This window comes from Charadrius vociferus, unplaced genomic scaffold, assembly GCF_000708025.1.
Source record: "Charadrius vociferus isolate BGI_N301 unplaced genomic scaffold, ASM70802v2 scaffold823, whole genome shotgun sequence".
In the NCBI taxonomy this organism is placed as follows: domain Eukaryota; kingdom Metazoa; phylum Chordata; class Aves; order Charadriiformes; family Charadriidae; genus Charadrius; species Charadrius vociferus.
Window position 1 is genome coordinate 58,957 of NW_009647484.1, and position 21,107 is coordinate 80,063.

Here is a 21,107-nt window from a genome sequence, read left to right on the forward strand (position 1 = left end):
TGAGTTTTATAATGCATGGGCATTAGTACCTTAAGACAGAATGACTATCTAAGTGGTATTTTGAACTAGCTGAACTAATCCTATTTTAAACTGGATTTCAGATAAATCACAGCAATGATTATGTACGTGCCAAAGCCAGGAGAAGACATTTTCTTGGGGGAGAGATGGATGAGAAAGGAAAAACAAAGGACAAGGAATACAAGGAGGTAAAAGAAGGAAAGATAAAGCAAAATATACTAAGCTACATGGAATAAGAGGGATGAGAGAAGAAGTGGAATAATGATGCTAAAAGGCAACACTAGAAAATATTTGCCACAATCTATTAATAAATATGTGATTAAGTAAATAAAGAATGCTTATGAAAATTACATCTCATAGTGTATTAAAATGTTTATAACTAAAAATGGCACAGAGTAAAACAGTGAATGCTATTTCTCTCACTTGGAGTGAGGACACTGTGGAAATTACATGAATATTTTCTATATCAGTCAGTTGCTGACAAATAGACTTTAGCTTATAAAGATATATCTTTATGAATTATGAACCTTTTAAAACACAGGAGTTCACCTAATTATTTAGCATAATGTACCATAGGAAGTAGGTTACCAGGAAGTTGGGTAAAAAAATGTAAAACTAAAAATACACATGAAAAATCTGAAGTTTAAAGAAACGTTCTTCGAAATCTGCCTGGATGAACGCTCAAAACTTGATTTGTAAGAGAAACATAGTTACAACATTATTCTTTCCATGAAACTTATTTCTAATATCATTGTAAGAATCTTATTCTAGATACAATAGCAAAGAGATTGATATCAGATTCAAATATTTTTCCCCCCGGAAAATATGTCCCAAGTTATTTCAGAATATGTAAGAAATATATAACTTCAGAAAACACAAAATACACCAAGACATCGCAGAAAAGTTATAAACCTGACTTTAAAATGAATGCATTGCTCATGCGTGACATAGCTACTAGAGTCATGCCAATCAGATGAGTCATTAAAACCTTTACACATTACTAAAATATATTATATAAATAACCATATACAATATAGACTACAACAAAAAGTCTACTTCAGAAACATTTTAGAAAGCATACATGCACTATATATAGCTGAGGGCTCTAAAAATTACTGATTTTCTGTGCATAGAACTGTGTGAATTCAGTCTTTTTGAGACAAGAGCTGAATTTCATCAGAAAGTTTTCAGTATTCCCCATCAAGAACATAAAAGACTAAGATGACAGCAAAGATGTCATAATTTTATGTCCAACTCTAGATACCTATTATTGTTAGAAATGAAAATTTTGCCTGTTCTGAACCTCAAAAAGGGAGAGGGGAAATGTTCATATTTCTAGAATTAAGAGAAAATATTTAAGAAGGCGGCTAATATTTTACAAATAAGTAATATTCATCCTGAATTATTAAGTCTTTAAGAGTCAATACAATCAGGTTAGTATATAGAGAACAGACGCAGCACAATAAATTAATTATACAGATATCAACTCTGTACACATGTACATAAACAGAGTTATACATTCACAAAGATGATTTCTACATCATTTCTTATCAGATCAACTTTATAAGAAAACATTTTAATCTTGAATTCATGAGCAATGATATACCTGGAACTCCATTCATAAATAATCCTGTATACAGTTGAAATCCTCTTCCTTGCCACTTTATTTGTCTATTTTTGAGACATGACAGCTCTATAAACATAACTATGTAAGAAATTTAAATGCTTTAAATGCTAAACATTAAAAAAAAAGGAACCCTGACCAGTTAGTAACATTGATTTCACAATGTGAAATGATCTACTTCAGTCTGAAACCAAAGAAGCCAAAATTATAGACCAAGAAGAAAAGCAATTGTATTAAAAGTGTTAAAACTGCAGAAGAGACAATCAATCAAATATCAAACCTACAAACTATTCTGAATAATTTCCTGTTTGTATTACTAATTTGAAATGCCAGCCCATTGTTTACCAGTTCCTTTCCTCTTTCTGCGTGCACTGGACCATAGACACGACAATATCTGAATTCTACTAAAGACAGAACCTTTTTGTAAGCTTATTGTCACACAGCCTAAAGTGTGGAGGCTTCCCAACAGAGTTGTATTTATAGTGTAAAAGAGGCAGATAGGACTTTGTAACTGCCTTCTTATTTCATCATGTCAAAACAACCCTTGGAAAAATCACATTTTATTTCCAATTAAAAATATAGAAGAATCTCAGGGCTTGTATACATAGTATTTCTGACCACTCCAGCTACACTGATCTTGTTACAGTAGTACCAGTCCCTTATACAGACACACTTAAACCAGTTCAAATCATTCATATAGCAGTTATGTTTAACTAGATAAATTACCAGATTAAACTAATGTATCTGAAGTACAGTTTAAGACTTTTTAAGTGTTCCCACATTAGGAATTTGCATTGGAGTAAACAAATCATTTCAGTTACACTGTAGCAAGATTTCCAATAAAGACAATCCCATAGACAAGTTTCACTTTGTTCCCCAAAACCACCATATAAGCAAGCATGTAAACTAACTATCAAATGTTTGTGTTTAATTTCTAACCACAGGAGTAGCAAATCTAAAAGAACAGGAGTGTACAAAATATAATGCAATTAACATTTTAAAAAATCTTACCTTTATTAGATTTGGATGACTTGTTCTTGTTAGGTTTAAAACAAGAGCCCCTTGATTTATCTTCTCTATCCTTAATAAATTTCTGCACATCATCCAATGAAAGCTTCTGAAGGACAACTACAGGTTTAGCTCCTTTATTTAGATCTTCAACTAGCCCAATCTTCTCTACTTTGTCCTTCGGTTCACCTTTAAATTCAGTTTTCCTTGACTCCTGAGTGACACTGCCATCTTTATCACGCTTGATTTTTGGAATGACAAAATGTTTCAATGCGCCAGATCTTGCCCCCAACAAATAACTGGGAAACTCTGCTTTACTGTCAGCATGTGCTTTATTACTATCTACTTTACTCTTATTACCATCTGTCCTTCGTTCATCCTTGCTGTTGGGTGATTTAAAACCAGGTTTATCAGGTCTTGATTTACTAGAATCTCCTTTACCTTCTGGTTTAATGCGAGGGCTGTCAGGTCTTGATTTCTGATCCCCAGAAGAAAACCTTTCCCTTGATTCACCAGACTCATGTCTATATTTCCTTTCAAATTTCTCAATTTTTGAACCATCAGATTTAATATCATGCTTAGAATCATGTTCATTTTTGTTTGAGGATCTCAAATATTCAGGCCTTCTAATCTTGGATGGATCTCCTCTGTATCTCTCTGACTCCTCCCTGTCCTCAGATCTTTGTTTAAGGCTATCATGGTCACGCCTTGGTGTATCAGAAACTGAATGCCCATCAGGCCTTTGTTTTGTTGGATCAGATCTACTTTCAGATTTTATCCTTGAAGGATCAGATTTTGCATCTAGTTTATGCCTAGATATTTCAATTTTCTTATCTGACAATGTTTTACTGGAGACCCTCCTGTTATCATGTCTATGTTTTGGCATTTCAGGCCTGCCTTCATTCTTCTGTTTTGGCATTTCGGTCCTCTGCCTTATTTCCTGTTTGCCATTATTTTGTTTTCCCTCATTTTGTTTCATCTCCAGTTGCCTGCTCTGGTTTTGTTTTGATTCTGTCTGTCTGTTCTCATTGTGTTTCACTTCCATTTGTCTGCTTTCATGCTTGCTTTCATGTTTAGCTTCTACCTGTTTGTTCTCATCGTGTTTACTTTCCAACCGCCTGCTTGCATTTTGCTGAAATTCCATTTGTCTGTTTTCACTTTGCTGGATATCTGTCTTTTGACCATCAAAGTCTGATGTCTTCCTAAAAATCTCGGGATGGTTTTCAGGTTTAAATTTAAGAAGTCCAACAGTGTCTTCTTGGGGAACACACACAAACCCATCATTATACTGCTTAATTTCTTCAGGTTTTTTGATGGTGTCCAAATCCTGAGTTACTGTTGCCTGAGAGTCCACTCTTCCTGCTCGCTGAAGATCAATACTAACCATCAACGCTGGCCTTGCCCCATTTCCTGCAGAACCTGTCTCCTGAGAAGCTGTTCTATTTGCTCCAGTAGCACCTCCAGCCTCCTGTGGTTTATTTTCTTGTTTTCGCTTCTTCAGAGGCTTATCTGCAAATTAAAAGAGAAAAATCACAAGTGCTATATATAAAAACAGGTAAATGTCCATGCAAAAATGTCCATTCCCCTTCACCCTCACCAATTGATTGTCCTCAGCACATATGTGCACACACAACAAAACCCACTGAATTTAAAAGCAAGAATAGAACTTCTCTAACTAATACTTTTTAATGTATTCAGACTATCATTCATCATCAGTCTACCACGTGCCAATTAATCACTAAAAAACCACCCTCAAAACATATGAAATCAAAGTCCCTGTAAAATTCCCAAGAGAACGATCTAATAAAGCAGCTGCAATACATAATGACCAAACAAAAAATTAATCACTTTACACTTGAAGCAAGTTTTGAGGAATACTACTTTAAAAGATTCTCTTCTGCAGATTCAGCCTGCTTCGTTATACATGAACTTAGCAAGGATCTGCAATGATTAAGACAGAGGTTCTCCCTACTTGGTTCAGTGCATCAGTTGGACTTCACACATATTGTAGCCAGGGAACACATGAACAATGAACAAAATTGATGAAAATAACTCCAACACTCCATGCTTCTCTTTGAAACAAGGAATATATCAAGAGTTGGAGTCTATACCATAACACATATGTATTAGGTGGGGGGCCACTACACACTTAAAAGCTTGAGTATTTTCCCTTTGCAATCATAATGCTTTTCATGGACAAAATTAAAAGATCAGTGCTAATTTTATGCAGTGTCAAGAGCTTGACACTGCAACAATCCTTTCAGTTTACACTAAAAACCCCCAAAACATTAAGAGTAGAATACAGAGAAATAAAAAGTGAGCCAACCACACACCCTGTAATTTGGTGGAATTCATAGAAATGAGAAGCACATGGAAATATCAAAAGAGTATGTCCTATTCATTTAAAATACAACCTATTTATATTACCAACGTGGTACTCTAAACTAAAATTAATTTCTGCCATGAAACTCAAAAACCATACCTGCACTAAGGCTTATAATTCTCATTTCTCAACTATCATTTTGTAATTTGTCAAAAAAAGCAATGATTTTCTCTGTAATCAGGGAATATGATTTTAAGTCTAAGTAATGATCAAACACCAGTTGGAAATTCTGTTGGAGATGTATTGTCAAAACATCTAGACCACAAATGCAATATAAGAAAAATAACTTATTTTGTGCCTAGATTTGTGGTGCCTTATCACCAGATGCAATGAGCCAGCTCTCTTTTTGGGAGCAGGGGAAGGGTAAGGAGGATGCAATCAAGGAAGAGGGAATTAAACTCAAAGGAAAAAAAAAAAAATCTCTCAAGTTGTAAACCAGAATTATAATATATGACTTCTAATTTCTTCTATACTTGTAGAAGATTCTTATTCAGAAGAATTAAAACTTTGAAGGATCATCTCCAAAATTAACATTAGAACACAGTAACAAGTAGTAACATGGTCAATTCCAGTGATGTGAACAGGTTTTTTGTCCAAAATTATGCGTAACATTTAATGGCTGGAGGACAGTAAAGACAGAGACAATAAACTCCATGCAGAAACTGGTCAACTGCAAATAAGGAACTTTGAAAAATTCAACAAAAAAAACCCTGTAGGAATACCTGCCAACTTTATGGCAGACATGTAAAACAAAATTAATTTGCCAAATTGAAGGTGCAGCTTTTTACTATGTTGATTTTTGCTTTTTCTGTACAACAACTGTTGGATTTATATGAGAGCTTATATAAACTTCCCTATACTACTTATTAAAACAAATGTATTTTTTTGAAACCTTCATGCAGTGACAAAAATTCTTTTTCTCCCTGTGACTTTGACCTCACTGAGCTTCATGGCAGGTCTTAGGAATGGCCATGAAGTAGAAGCTTCCAGACATAGATTTCAAAGATGATTTTTTTAAAAAATGTATACATTAATATACATACACACACACATATCACTACCTTATTACTCAATTAAAACTCTTCAAATTTTTAAACACGAATTGAGAAACTTATGTTCTTAGGAAAAAGTCAGTCAGCTTTTTCATTTTATCCCATAAATGTCAGCCACACTGAAAAAGTCCTGTAAAGCTCTGATGGTGGATCTAACAGTAGCCTTTAAGACATTACTGTTACCAGTTATCTGCCCCGTTTCTTTAACTGAGGTTACCACCTGTAGCAAAAGGGAACACATTCATAGTTCCACAAGTGCATTTCATTGTCCATTGCATCAATTTAAGGCACTAGTGAAGATGGTTTGCATTAACCTACCAGATTGAACAAGTCAGCTAAGAGCCAAGCAAATGTTTCCTTCTGCTACCCCTCCTATAGGAGCAAGGCAAATGGCCAGGAGTTGTGACGCCTTAAACTGCTGCAGCTGGATCAACCAACACTCACCTTTCAGAGCCCTCATGCTGAGGGCTCCAAGATTAAACAACCAAAGCAATTCAGGTAGGACTAATTTTCTCTCTTGAACTGCATCCAGCTCTGGGGTCCTCAACATAAGAAGGACATGGACCTGTTGGAGTGAGTCCAAAGGAGGGCCACGAGGATGATGCAAGGGCTGGAGCACCTCTCCTATGAGGAGAGGCTGAGAGAGTTGGGGCTGTTCAGCCTGGAGAAGAGAAGGCTCCGGGGAGACCTTATAGCAGCTTTCCAGTATCTGAAGGAGGCTTACAGAAAAGATGGGGAGGGACACTTTACCAGGGAGTGTAGCGATAGGATGAGGGGTAACAGTTTTAAACTGAAAGTGGGTAGATTTAGATTAGATATTGGGAAGAAAGTCTTTACTGTGAGAGTGATGAGGCACTGGAACAGGCTGCTCAGAGAAGTTGTGGAGGCCCCATCCCTGGAGGTGTTCAAGGCCAGGCTGGATGGGGCTTTCCTTGTTTTGGGGGGAGGTGCCCCTGCCTATGGCAGGGGGGTGTTGGAGCTACATGATCTTTAAGGTCCCTTCCGACCTAAACCATTCTATGAACTTCCAAAACTGATCAGGCTCAAAATGCTGTTCTTCATCATAATCCAAAATGTCAAATTGTAAGTTGAGAACATATAAATAGATGATCACATCACAAATTGGCATATTCCCTCTAAATACAGAACTCTTCTGATGCACCTTCTTCACTTCTCTTGACAACTGAGTACTGATGTTTTAGTAAGTTATAACTACAACCTGTTGACATCTTATCTGTGAAGAAAGGAATGCCTTCGAAGTTTTCTTTTCCTAAATGGCAAGGTGATTGCAGACGGAGTTACAGATTACTCACAGATTTCTTCATATTTCCAGTGCATCTTGATGGCGATTCTCAGAACTAGACTTGATCATTACTGTTTTGCCTCTATGAGATTTCTGGATCTAGGACGAAAAAGCTGGCCCAAGTATATGGAAATGTCAGGTTGAACTAGGGCATTAAAGGTAGGATGAGTACATAGTACCACTATCTTCATTGAGCATAATGGAAAAACTCCACTGAATGAGCACAAAAAGTTTTTAGGTCGTCATCATAGCTACAGAAATATGAAAAGTGAAAAACACCATTGGGATTTGAGTGCTTTATCAAATCTTGAATTCACTTTGAACTATATGAGAATAATCAATAAAGTATCAGAGAAGTGAGGAGAGAGTAATTAACCTCTGAAAACAGATGTCTTCAGGTCTTCTCTTTCACAATCAAATATATGCAAGTTTGCATAAATCTGCCTTGTTAAGGCATGAGTCCCAAGACCCCTTAGAGTCTTAACGAACAGATGAACTTAGGAACTTTTACAGTATCCATTCAAATATACTTCATATCCTTCAAGGCATCAGTATCCAAGTTTCGTCCACTTCATTCCATAGATAGTAGAATTTCTTTTTATTATCAGGATCTAGGACTTTGCCAAAATATCAGACTAATATTTTTCTTTCAAATCCTGCAGACCTAGGTTCAAAGATCGCCACAGTTCTGAACAGGTAGGATCACAAGCTCTTGACACCAATAAAGTGTGATCAGGATCTTTTTGCTTCACTCTTTGTAACAGTTTTTGTAATAAAAGGAATATGTAGTAAGCCACAGAAGAGCTTTCTGACTGTATTAGAGATCAGGTATCCGAGTTTCTTGTTTTCAGATTCTTTTCTTTTCAGAAACATTATTCACTCCTACCCTCCCTCCCAAGAATGTAGATACATCCAAAATGTATCTACATGTTGTTCAATTCCTTGAACAAATTTATGATAGTTCAGAGTACAGTGTGATCTCAGTTATTCTTCTATGTATGCATCCTTTTGGCTTGGCAAATCTGCATGGATGTTCTCTTTACATTGCAACATGTTCACCAAAAGGCAGTGCTTTGGTACTCCAAGGAAGATCATAAGCTACCTTATTCTAAAAAATATCAGAGATGTTCTGTCAAATTAAATGGGTCACTGTGATGCAAGAAACAAAATATTACAGGAACCACAAGTTTGAAATGGAAAAAAAAGGTTAGCTGGATTTCCAAGCGGTTATCTCTCACCTCTCCTGTTATGAACAGTATTCCTGGAGACAGGTTGTGGCCTTCATCTTTGGAAATATCTGCATGCCAAAACAATGAGTACTTTCAGATTTAGAAATTAATTAATTACTGCAGAACCTTTGTGCAAAAACACATTGCACTGGAATAACCACAGATACCTTTGAATACACTTCTGCTGAAACTGCAAGTCAATTGTGATTTGAAGAATATCCATCCTGAAAACAGATATACTTGGAAGCTGAGCAAGTATTAGGGACAGCAGCTGGATGAGAGGAGCTGTATTAAAGAAGTATCTCCATTCTTCCATTTAATATGAAATCTTTCCAGAGCAGCAGCCAGAACACGACTAGTGCTGAAGTCTCCAATGTTACTGTTTTCTTGCAAACCCGATGATTGTCTTAAGTCCCAGATTAAACTCTTTCAACAAATGAGTATAATAGAATGATAGCCTAAAATCTTCTAGAACTGCTTGCCCTAGCAAACTGAAATGGGCCTTTTGTAAATACCTGTGAAAAGGTAACAAGTCTAAATAAGAACCACATGCATGGTTGCTGAGCTATGTTTTAGCAGAATGGTAACACTCTGCTCTATTAATACTGTTTGGTAGACTTTAAAATCCAGAGATTTCTGAATGATCTTGAAGACAGAACAGATAAATTACCACTTCCACATTTACACTTTGTAAGAGGTGCAGTTGGAGACTTCATTTCCAAGATGGTTAAATGTGAATACTCGTCTTCAGAACCACAAAGATTGATCCTCTAATGCTGAATTCTGGATGAACCATTTTGATGACTCCAGTACAAACTTTCTTTTTAAAGCAAAACAATTAAGAGTTTAATATTTTAAAACTCTAACACTCTTCAGAGATTATTGGGATATGCCTCCACTCATTTGAAATACCACTTATTTGCATTATTTAAATCAGTAATGAATAAATTTATACCAAATATACTAGTCCTAAGCAGTTATTGTCAAACCTTCCATTTTTGAACATCAAAGACAAGTCAGCCAGAGGCCAATTACAAGCTTATCTTATTTAAGCTAACAGTCAATACTAGGGATAAAACAAGTAACACATAACTATACGCCTAAATAACAAATCTATGTTTACTGACAACCGTTTTCTTTTCCTAGTTATTTTTCACAGATCTCTTTAAAGCTGTCCAAGCACCCTGTTCCCCCACCCAACAGTGTTGTGCAGACCACAAGAATCTAAACCAATCAATATAATCTGGATACAAGGAAGATTTTAAATTACTTTAATGGTACTGATGGATGGCCTATCAATGGAGTGAGGGCAAATATCTGTTCTTATCTTTCTGCTCTTTCATGAACGTTCAGCATTACTGGCCATGAGAGTTTGCTCTCACTTGACACCTACCAAAACCATATTCCAATAAGCAAAGAATTAAACAACCAAAGAGACCCCTTCCTATCAGTAGAAGAGATTCCCACAGCACTAGCTCCTCCCCTTGAAGGAGAGACTCAGCAAACATAAGTAAAAAATTTTAGTCTCACTGCTTGCTCCCTTACAGAAGAAACTACAGTCATGATCCTGGTATAGGAAGTTTTATAGACCATAACATAATTCCAAAGGCTCCAAAGTAGAGACCAGAGAGCTTCCAGCTGCTGCAGTTCAGAGGAAGGGATTTCTGAGAATCCAAACAGAAACAGCTGATAATTTTTAGCAATCCGTCAAGAGACTTTATCAAACTTCTGGTCACTATGCAAAAAAGAAAACCCATCAGGAGGGATGTCCAAACTCAGTCAGAAAAAAAAAAAACAAACCACCAAAAAAACACCAAACCCCAAAAGACTGCAGGACTCTCTGACATGCCTTAGGGTGTAGCAGAATTCAGAATCTTCATTTTGGTAAAGTTCTGCTTGTTTTCTTAAATATGACAATAAAGTAATCAGCATAACTGGAGAATGAATTATAATCTTATGAATTTTTCTACTTAAGGATATTTGTTAACTCATTATTCCATGTCAATTATAATAATACAAAAGAAATATTACACTAGAAAATAACAAGAATTGAACTACAGCAAATTATAATCAAGTATCTCCAATTGTTTAGAGACTGGAAGCTGTAATTTAACCTCCTTGAATTTAATATTGCTTTTACAAACAATATGATTTCAATTTATTTATGAGATAGATTTTTCTGACACAAATTTTGGGTTTTATCCATGTGATTGCTTTGTGAAGAATTATAGTTTTGTAAACTCAATTGTTAAAAAATCTGAGCAAAACCTGAAGTGCAATTACTTTTGAAATACACAATGCAACACCTAATTTCACAAGAAAAATGCAACACACTAACAGTAGACTTAATGAAAACTACTTATTTTATGTGACGCTTATAGATTAACATATCCAATTAGTTTCAAATTAATTTCTAGAAACAACATACTTTAGAAATAAGCAAATGACTTGAAAATTTATTGGTGAACACTTTTAATCTCTCTTCTAGATGCTGATTTCATTCTGACATCATACCTTCCATTCAAAAATATCTTCAATTAAATATATCCAGTAACATTTATATGGGATGATAATGAAAAAAGTCTGTGTCATTTTAGGTTGATGCTGGAGTGAACTTAGTGACTACGAACTATAGAAATGCTGGGTTTAAACTGTTAATAAGCTTAATTATACATGCCGTTTCTTTATCAAGATTTAAATCCATTATAGAGAAGTGACTGTCCCAGAACAAAATCATTACTAGGTAAGTAATGCTATAAATCCTCCCATCCATTTAACAGGTACAATCAAGGGCATATGCTACATGCAAATTATATTTCATTTTCTAATCTTAGTTTATGCTACAGATAAAAATAAAATAAATTTCTTACCAAACTTCTGGGTTTTAGTTATTTTCTACACCTGCTTACAAGTGCAGGTTTCTGTTCTACCCTACGTAAAGCACAATCTGGGATAAATGTGGGAATTTGCTCTCATGTTACACAAGAGTGCCAAAAGAAAGTAAACACCATTAAAAAAATATGCCTCTACTTTTTTTTTTTAAATGTGTTTTTCACTCAAGCAGTATTTCATTCTTTAAAAAAAAATATAAAAGAAAGTCATTTTTCCTAGATTGGTGGAAAAATTGCAACACTTCATTGCAATTTCTCTAGGCAGAAGAGGAATTTCTTCCTCTTACTTTTCTTAAAACACATCTGAACACAAAACAAAAGTCTCTCATTTATACGAACTGGACTTTGCAAGCCTGCTTTTTCTTGGGAAAGCTATATGAGGTGCCAGTTTCATCCATTACATAACACTACAAAATGCAGACCTAATGAAAGTTTGTATACACAAAATACATGATACCTGATTCTCACACTGTCCTACTACATAGAGACACAATCATTTATATTTTACACTGTCTCATTTCACCTTCTGGTATTAGTGACTGTAATCTTCTGCAAGATTAGTATTGAAATGACTACACTTGTATCTCCATTTTTAATTAAATAAAACCCCTATAACATATTTTTGGAAATGAATGGTAATATACTGGTTATAATTACACATTCTGTCATTTCATTCATTGGCTACATAGAATTAGATGTAAATGAACTATTAATTCTTAATAGTGTTCTTCTGTTAGTCTCCTCTTTGGGGGACTTTTGGGGGGAGATGGGTAATAGGGAGAAAGGGAGAGGAGCTGGATAAGAACTTAAAAAGTAAGAGAAAAAGTTTACTTACCTATAACTGTAGTTTTGAGTTTTGCTCCGGCAGATTCACACTCTTGGGATGTGTGTGTCTGCTGCAATGGGCTTTGAATGAACTAAAAAAAGAAGGGCCCACCACATGCATCCAAATCCCCCCTAACTGATCCAATTATTGGAAATAAAGTTATTATAGCTTCACTTCTTCCTAATTCAAAGAATCTACAGTAAGATTTGAAAGTAGGTAAAATGGATCCTCAGAGGTAAAATATATGGGGGGGGATGTGTGGAAACCCACAGAAACAAGTAGGTTTGTCTCATTTAAAAAATGCCTCTAATGCTTTTAAGTATAAAAAAATATTAGCCTCCCAATGAAACGGTTAGTGGTTAATGATTTCATTACTCTTCTCACAAACTCCAGAGAACAGTGCCTTTTACAAGTAAAAGTAGAACTCCTTAATCTGTTAAAAAAGCTGCATTATATAAGTGTCTTTGAAGTAGCCTAAAATCTAACAATGAACACACAATACTATGTATGGAAGAGCTCAAATTAAAATTTAGCAAATCTGAATAAAATAGAAAACTAAAGCAATTTTAAAACGAGTCTCTGAAAAAAAGATGAGTTGCTTTCTGTTTTTTCAAGTAATTTTCAAGGCTATCTTCCCTTTTCCCCTTCCTAGAAGACTCAGAGCTCCTTTTAACATTAATATCTTAAATATTTTTGATTCACAGTATTTGGAGGTTTTAGAAAAGCATAAAAGATCTTGAGGTAGAAACCCTGAACCTGAAAATTAATTTAGTTGCAGGTCTAAATCTTGACGAACAAGAACAACTTAATGTAATGTTCTGGGAAATGTTTAGACTGAAAATGACTGACTAGCTTTGAACTACTTGACCATAAACAAAAATAACCCACTTGTATCTGAACAGTGGCAAAGCACCAGTTAATGCAAAGAAATGAGGTTACCAAACTGAAATTTCTTCCTCAACACCTCTCCCCCTCCCCCCAAGGAAAAAAAGATTCCTGAGAAGAACAGAAAATCCTGGGACATAATTTTCTAAAACTCCACAGGATTTCCTGTACTTTCTTGGAGTGCTCAACTTCAGAATGTGAACTAAGCACAGCTCCAGTTAAGTGAACAAAGTTCAGAATATGGACCTCTGCTTGTTTTGAAAGTATTCAAGAGCACCAAGTAGTACAGGTTATGTGACTACTGACAGTGATTAGAGAAAGTGTGCATGAAGCTTCATTATTTCTAATTTCTTTAGAAAGGTATCCTGATGTACCTAAGCAGAGGATGGTTCACTTGTTGTTGACTGTTGTGGAAAAAGATAATCCCTTTCTGTATTAACACTTCTGAATCACAGATTTTGCATTAGTGATTTTTGCGCTAAGAATTCCTTTTTCAGAAAGCAAAAGCATGACAATCAGGTTCCAGAAAGATACACTGCTTTTCAAAGGCGGCGGCACTTCTGCAAAACCCTGTGGTAGTTCCACCTCTGGAATGAAGACTGCCTCCTACTTTGAGAGACTTTGGTGGAAGCTAAATATTTTAACAGTTTTGTTAGAATTAAGAATTTATTACAGAAAGTACTATAATTTCCAAAGGACTCCAATCTCCATTTACCACCTGTACCAAACATTATAAAAGGACCTCAGCATTAAAAAAAAAAAGACCTTAGCATTGCCTTAGGCAAGTGTAGTAGTAGTATAATTTTTAGAAAGAACCTCCCAAAAAAACATTTCTGCCTCTCCTCTGGAATAAACAGTTCCACTGCACTACTAGTTCCCAACCTCAGAAAGAACATGTCATATCCATCCAAAGCCTTACTGTTAAAAAAGAAGCATCTGCAAACCTTTGATGAAGCATAGCACTGTAGAGATTTCATATCTAAAAAAGGACAGAAGAGACGACTAATCTTCTATTAAAATTTGCAAGTACAATTCTACTCAACGCAATTTATGGAAGACAACAACGTGTGCCTACACAGAAAGTGTAGTGTGACTGTAATATGTATCCCCATGCCTCAATTACAAAAGCAGCAAAGATGCTTTCATGCAGATTTTAGCATGTGCTAGCATCTAGAGTAGGATCTCTAGAGGGATGCTTGCTATTTACAGCATCAGCTAGCACTATACGTTCCTATTCTAATTAGATCAAGTACATGCTACAATCACACTATTTTCTTGACATAATGTGATCTGAAGTTACAGTATATGTACTAAAATGCACAAATGCCAAGCTTTTGCATAAATACAGTAAGCAACTTCACAAAAATGAATGACGTATTTAGGAGTTACTGGATATATTTCTAACAGACATATTCCCATAGGAACAACAGAGGAAGCTTCCTCCTGCAGTCACACCAAACCAAACATCCATAACTAGAACAATCCCAGAGTGTATCAACTTGCAGACATAGTACAAACTTACAAGCAATGGCAAAAGCTTTACCAAAACATAAGAATCATATTTCTCCAAGGTAACAGCTTTCCAGGAAATCTGTCCCAAGAATGCTAAAAATCCTTCTACTCAATACTATTTGTTCATAGCTGAAACTTCAGCAGCTAAAGTGAAAAGACCTGCTGTCTAGCATAGGGGCAATTTACCACCAGTGAATAAATGGTGATCATTTGTCCCAATATAAGGCAGCAACTCTTACACCTGATCCATAGCAATTGCAAGAACTCAGGAAGAACTGAGACCTCACAGAGGATGCAGGTAGAAGGGAAGCATAAGGCTGGAATCCTTATTTGGTAAGACGGTTATTGAGCAGTGGTGAAAGGGAGAAATCACATTCTAAAAAATCACTCCTTTCCCCAAAAGAAACAAATCGGAGTCTGCCCATGGCTATGTAATTATGGTAAACAAACTTCACAACTAATGTTCAACATCTCCTGAAAGAGAAAGAGTGTTTTAGTCTTGCTCTAAGTGTTTGAAGGCTGCTGTGCACCATCAAAAATACACTGCATTTTTTGAGATGCTTCTCAGCTAAAATGTGCTGGATAATCTACTTGAAGTGTGGGGATATAAAAGTAGCTTTTTAAGTAGTAGGAGACAAACCACAAGCTCTCCATAAATAAATGTAAAATTAGTAGAAGAGATGTAAGCAAAGTAACAAATTCATTAAATCAAAATTAAAAGCAGTAGAGATCTTTTGAGGTGAACACCCATTTTCTCCATATATTCACAAACAATGTTTTCTAACAAGACTTGATTAAGTTACCAAATAAGAAATACCTAAAAAGTTAATCCTTTTAGTAATTGCAACAAGAACATTTACACACACACGAACACAACAAACTCACACACTCTCTCTCTCTCTACATCTTTAAAAACAGGAAAAAAATATCTTTGAATAGGGAGAAAATTTGTGCTCTCTCAGCTTGTTAAAGACCCAAACTGTATGTAAATCAAATCGCCTCCATGCAAGTATGTCCAAAATTAACCATTTTCACCTATGGACTTCCAAAATCAGAATCTGTGCCGTTTTCCACTCTGCAAGATTTTTCTTGGGAGTATCTAATAAATTAGCATTATACTATAAAAGATTTTTTTCTCAGAAGTTAAACACAGTGCAGAGGAAGCCTCTGAAAAACACTTATGTTAACCAAGCACTATCTTTCTACTTTATAAACCACATCTTATCTTCAAGATTTACATGTGGGTTTTGTATCTACTTTTGATATTTCTGAAGCCTAAGACCTTCAAACCATTTAACAACAGAAAAAGAAAAAAGAAAAAAAGGAGGGGAAAAGAAAAAAAATCAAAGAGGACAGATTCAATGAAATCAGTTAAGACAACCAGTACAGCTACTGAAATGAAGAGCAAACATTTCAGAGGCTCATCTGGTTCTGTACTGGAGTCCATATAGATATATGGTAGTTCTCTAAAACTTGTAATGCCTATATAATATGAATATCCAGTTGAACAAACACTGGAGACAATACATATCACCAAATCATTACAGAGCCTTTAAAAGAATAGATGTGATTTTAGTCTAACACCTCCTTCACTTGAGGTTCAAATTGGGATATGAATAGAAATAGCATAAAAGAGTTTTCCTGTATTTTCTTAAATTAGGCAACATAGATAGTTCATTAATAATTCAACTACCAAAACTTATTACAAATTTTTACTTATGGTAATGCTGGAATTTTAGAAACTATAAACATCAATTGTATTTTATTCTGTCTGATAGTTCAAAATAAGAGTAGCTTTAAAATAATTTTGAAACATAAGAACTTCACTTTCCATCCATTAAGATCCCAAATAAAGAATACCAGATATTAAAAATATGCATATATGAGAGATTACAGTTCATTGTTGGAGGGGAATAGAGATGAATGTCATAGAATCATCTACACTGAGTAAACAGAATTGAACTATGTGACAATGACAAGAAGGTTTATATATATGCACGTATATATATTTATATAATATGTATAGTGTATACACACACACAATCCTTTTACCTTTATCTTGCACTTCTTTTGAAAATCGCTCCCTTTCAATAGCTGATTCACGTTCTATCCGCTCAATTTCAGCCAATGCATCCAATTCTACTTCATCATATGACGTTATAGTTCCTTGTTGCGAAACCTGTTGCTGTGTCTGTACCACAGGAGTTTGAGGTTGTTTTGCAGCAACTGAAGTGTTCTGTTGTAAAACAGGCACTTGTTGTGCCTGAAGGAAAGCTGTCTGTTCGTGCTGCGGCAAACACTGAGCAGCATTTAGTGGGTGGTTAACATCCTGTGGAGTAACGGGTGTTTTAGAAGTCTGTCCTGGATACTGCACATTAAAAGGAATATCACCCTCTGACATACTGCTGTTTTCCAAACCAGAAAGCATATCATCCTGCTGGTCCATATCCGAAGATCTTACACGAGAGAGTCTTAATGTAAGCTTAGTGGAGTCCTTGGAAGGAGAACTAATGATATCATACATTGCAGCTTTTTCAGTCTGGTCTTTTTCATCCTTGCCTAACTTCATTTTCTTTTGTTTCTTTTGCTTTCTTTCTGGAGAATCTAACAATATGTCTGGGGGAACGTCTCTAGGTGATGAATAAGGTGGAGGCTGAGATTGTTGGATTAAAGGTTGTCTTGATCCTAGAATAATAATTCAGAAAAACTGAACAGTTATGTTGTTCGATGTTTATATAAAAACACACTAAATATAACCTACAGAATTTTAATATGTATTTGTACATATATCTGTGTTCACAAAAGGTCACGGTGAGATTGGTAGGAAGCACATGATGTCTACATCAAGTTGTATTCCACATAGTTGCAGTGTATTTCCTAGGAATTTTAGCCATCCACTGCAGGTAAAGAAGGGATAATTTCAGAGAAGATGGAACAAAAAACCCACCACCAAAAAAGAATAAATAAAAATAGTACCTGCAAGTTCAGAATATCAACTATTAGAAAATAGTCAATGAAAGCAAGTTGACTACAGAAAAGGGAAATATCAAAAAGATTCTTAATAAGGTCCAGTGATGAAGACTTAATGATCAATGTAAAGGCATTAGCCATTTCAGCCACACGTTTTTAAGTAATTAAATATATATATATAAAGAAATCAAAACAAACACAACCTCCTTGACTTTGATTCTGACAGTTCATTTTCAACTTTTTTTTTTTTTTAATTTTAGGTAAACTCATTCCAACCCCTCCCACTCATTACTATCTAAAACCCACTAATTGTCTTACAGCATTTTTCTATCATTCCCTGCCTTATCACCCCCTTTTTTTTTAATGTATGAATTTTTACTTCTACACGCACCTATTTCAGGCTTTGAGTACATGTAGAGAAATTTTTAAGAGGACTTTTTTTATTAAAAACATTCTCCAGTTAATCACATGAAATTTTTTGTTCCTCAGATTAAGAGCTTCCCATAATTGTTAGCCCAGAAAAAGCTCTGAAAAACAGAGAAGCTTTTCAACCTGTCCCAATTATAATTTTGAGCTATAATTTTTGGCTTAAAAAGGAATACAGGTGTAGAAAAAAAAAAAACACCAACAAAAACAAAAAAGAAAAACCTATTGGCTGGGTCAACAGGGCCAGCCTCCTCTTGTTAAATACAGCAATCATTTATCTGATCTCATTCATCCACTGGGGAATACTGATCTTCAGAAAGCAGTGACTGAGATTATTATTAGTCATTCTGGTTTAGGTCATCATAGATCAATATTTCTAACAACACTCAAATACTAATTGGAATACAAGTCCCCATGTGCTTCATTCAAAATACACCACTAAACAAGAAAGTTCTGAAGTTTAAATTTCCATCAGATATTTCAAGAAACAATAAGAATCTTTAAGCAATATACTGACCTGTAGATGAAAAAAAAAAGAATGGTACCTCTAGCAAAGCTTCAATTTAAATGAAAGGTGTGCCTTTACTGATGACTTCTTTGCACAGACTACTATACTTATTTTCTCTCCCTAGTACGTTCTGTGCAAAGTCCTATAACCTCTGTATGTAGAGCCGGGTATAAAAATGGGTTTATCTTACCCTTTCTTGACCACCAGCAACAACTCCATATTCTGCCAATAAAAGCCACAATATTGGGAAGCCCTGTTTTGACTCATGCTGATCACAGAATGGTCAGGGTTGGAAAGGACCTCTGGAGATCATCTAGTCCAACCCCCCTGCCAGAGCAGGGTCACCTACACCAGGTTGCACAGGACAGCGTCCAGGCGGGTTTTGAATGTCTCCAGAGTGGGAGACTCCACCACCTCTCTGGGCAGCCTGTTCCAGTGCTCCACTACCCTCAAAGTAAAGAAGTTCCTTCTCATGTTAAGATGGAACTTCCTATGTTCAAGCTTGTGCCCATTACCCCTCGTCCTATCACTGGGCACCACTGAAAAAAGACTGCTCCCATCCCCCTGGCACCCTCCCTTTAAGTATTTGTATGTATTAATAAGATCCCCCCTCAGTCTTCTTTTCTCTAGACTGAAGAGACCCAAGTCCCTCAGCCTTTCCTCATAAGAGAGATGTTCTAATCCCCTAATCATCTTCGTAGCCCTTTTCTGGACCCTCTCTAGCAGTTCCCTGTCTTTCTTGAACCGGGGAGCCCAGAACTGGACACAGTATTCCAGAAGTACTCCAGATGCGGCCTCACCAGGGCAGAGGAGAGGGGTAGGATGACCTCCCTTGACCTGCTGGCCACACTCTTCTTGATGCACCCCAGGATGCCATTCGCCTTCTTGGCCGCCAGGGCACATTGCTGGCTCATGGTCATCCTGTTGTCCACCAGGACTCCCAGGTCCCTCTCCACAGAGCTGCTCTCCAGGAGGTCAGCCCCCAACCTGTACTGGTACATGGGGTTATTCCTCCCCAGCATCTGTCAGCCACTGTTCAATCCACCCCACTATCCATTCATCTAACCCACACTTCCTAAGCTTGCCTGTGAGGATGATGTGGGAGGCAGTGTCAAAAGCCTTGCCGAAGTCAAGGTAGACAACATCCACTGCCCTCCCCTCATCCACCCAGCCAGTCACGCAATCGTAGAATGCTATCAGATTAGTCATACATGACTTCCCTGTGGTGAATCCATGTTGACTACTTCTGATAACCTTCTTTTCCTCCAGGTGCTTGGAGATGACGCCCAGCACAAGCTGTTCCATCATCTTTCCAGGGATGGAGGCAAGGCTGACTGGCCTATAGCTTCCTGGGTCATCCTTCTTGCCCTTTTTGAAGACTGGAGTGACATTGGCTTTCCTCCAGTCCTCAAGCACCTCACCTGTTCTCCAGGACCTTTCAAAGATGATGGAGAGCGGCCCAGAAATTACTTCCGCCAGCTCCCTCAGCACTTGCAGGCCCCATGGACTTGTGTATATCCAGTTTATCTAACTAATCTCTAACTTGTTCCTCATCAACCAAGTCTTGCTTCCTCCAGGCTTTCTCTGTTACCTGCAAAGTCTGGGTCTCCCGAGGACTGGCCCAAACAGTGAAGACAGAAGCAAAGAAGGCATTTAGCAACTCCGCCTTCTCTGCATCATCTGTCACCACAGCACCCATCTCATTCATCAGTGGGCCTACATTTTCCCTAGTTTTCCTTTTGCCTCCTATATACTTAAAGAAACCCTTCCTGTTGGCCTTGACATCCCTCGCCAGGTTCAATTCAAGGCTGCCTTGGCTTTCCTTGTTCCCTCCCTGCATAACCTGACAGCATTCTTGTATTCCTCCCAAGCAGTCAGCCCCTTCTTCCACCTATTGTAAACTCCCTTCTTCCACCTGAGCTTTTTCAGAAGGTCCCTGCTCAGCCATGGACGTCTCCTGCTTCCCTTGCCTGATTTCTTTCTCTTTGGGATGCACCGATCCTGAGCTTGGAGGAGGTGACGTTTAAATAGCAGCCAGCTGTCTTGAGCCCCCCTTACCTCCTGATTCTCAAGATCTTTTCACTACTCCATTTCCCCTACTCAAATTAGACACCACACTCAATCACTAGTACTAAAGACCTGGCTACACCCTACGAAGATGTCTCACTTGCCTTCCACCAGAGATTCCTATTCTTGTGATGCCCCCTCCACACACACACACGCTTCTCCTAATTACTATTTCTTTAGACAATAATTTACAAGATCGTCTCAGTGTAATGTATAGGAGAAACCGTTAGCTACTAATTTCTTTTAAGGCAATGAATACCATTCACTGGAAATACAGGATGCATTTTTATTTCTACAAATATTAGAGGCAGCTCAAAACTTTTCAAAAAGATCTTACTGACATCTTACTCTTGAATTATCTCTTAAATGAATATTTCTGAAGTTGCAACAAGGGAACATTTACCA

At 36.6% G+C, this 21,107-nt stretch overlaps 1 protein-coding gene across 1 annotated transcript in view; it reads right to left on the reverse strand.

Moving 5' to 3' along the window:
- Positions 1-17,416, reverse strand: part of LOC104282638 (nipped-B-like protein) — a gene marked incomplete at both ends in the record, with an annotated part of 76,367 nt that extends 58,951 nt beyond the window's left edge. Inside the window, 2 exons of the mRNA XM_009880753.1 lie at positions 2,654-4,159; positions 16,784-17,416. Of these exons, the coding sequence (XP_009879055.1) occupies positions 2,654-4,159; positions 16,784-17,416 (2,139 nt within the window). The remainder of the gene's footprint in view (positions 1-2,653; positions 4,160-16,783) is intronic.
- Between the last annotated feature and the right edge of the window lie 3,691 nt (positions 17,417-21,107).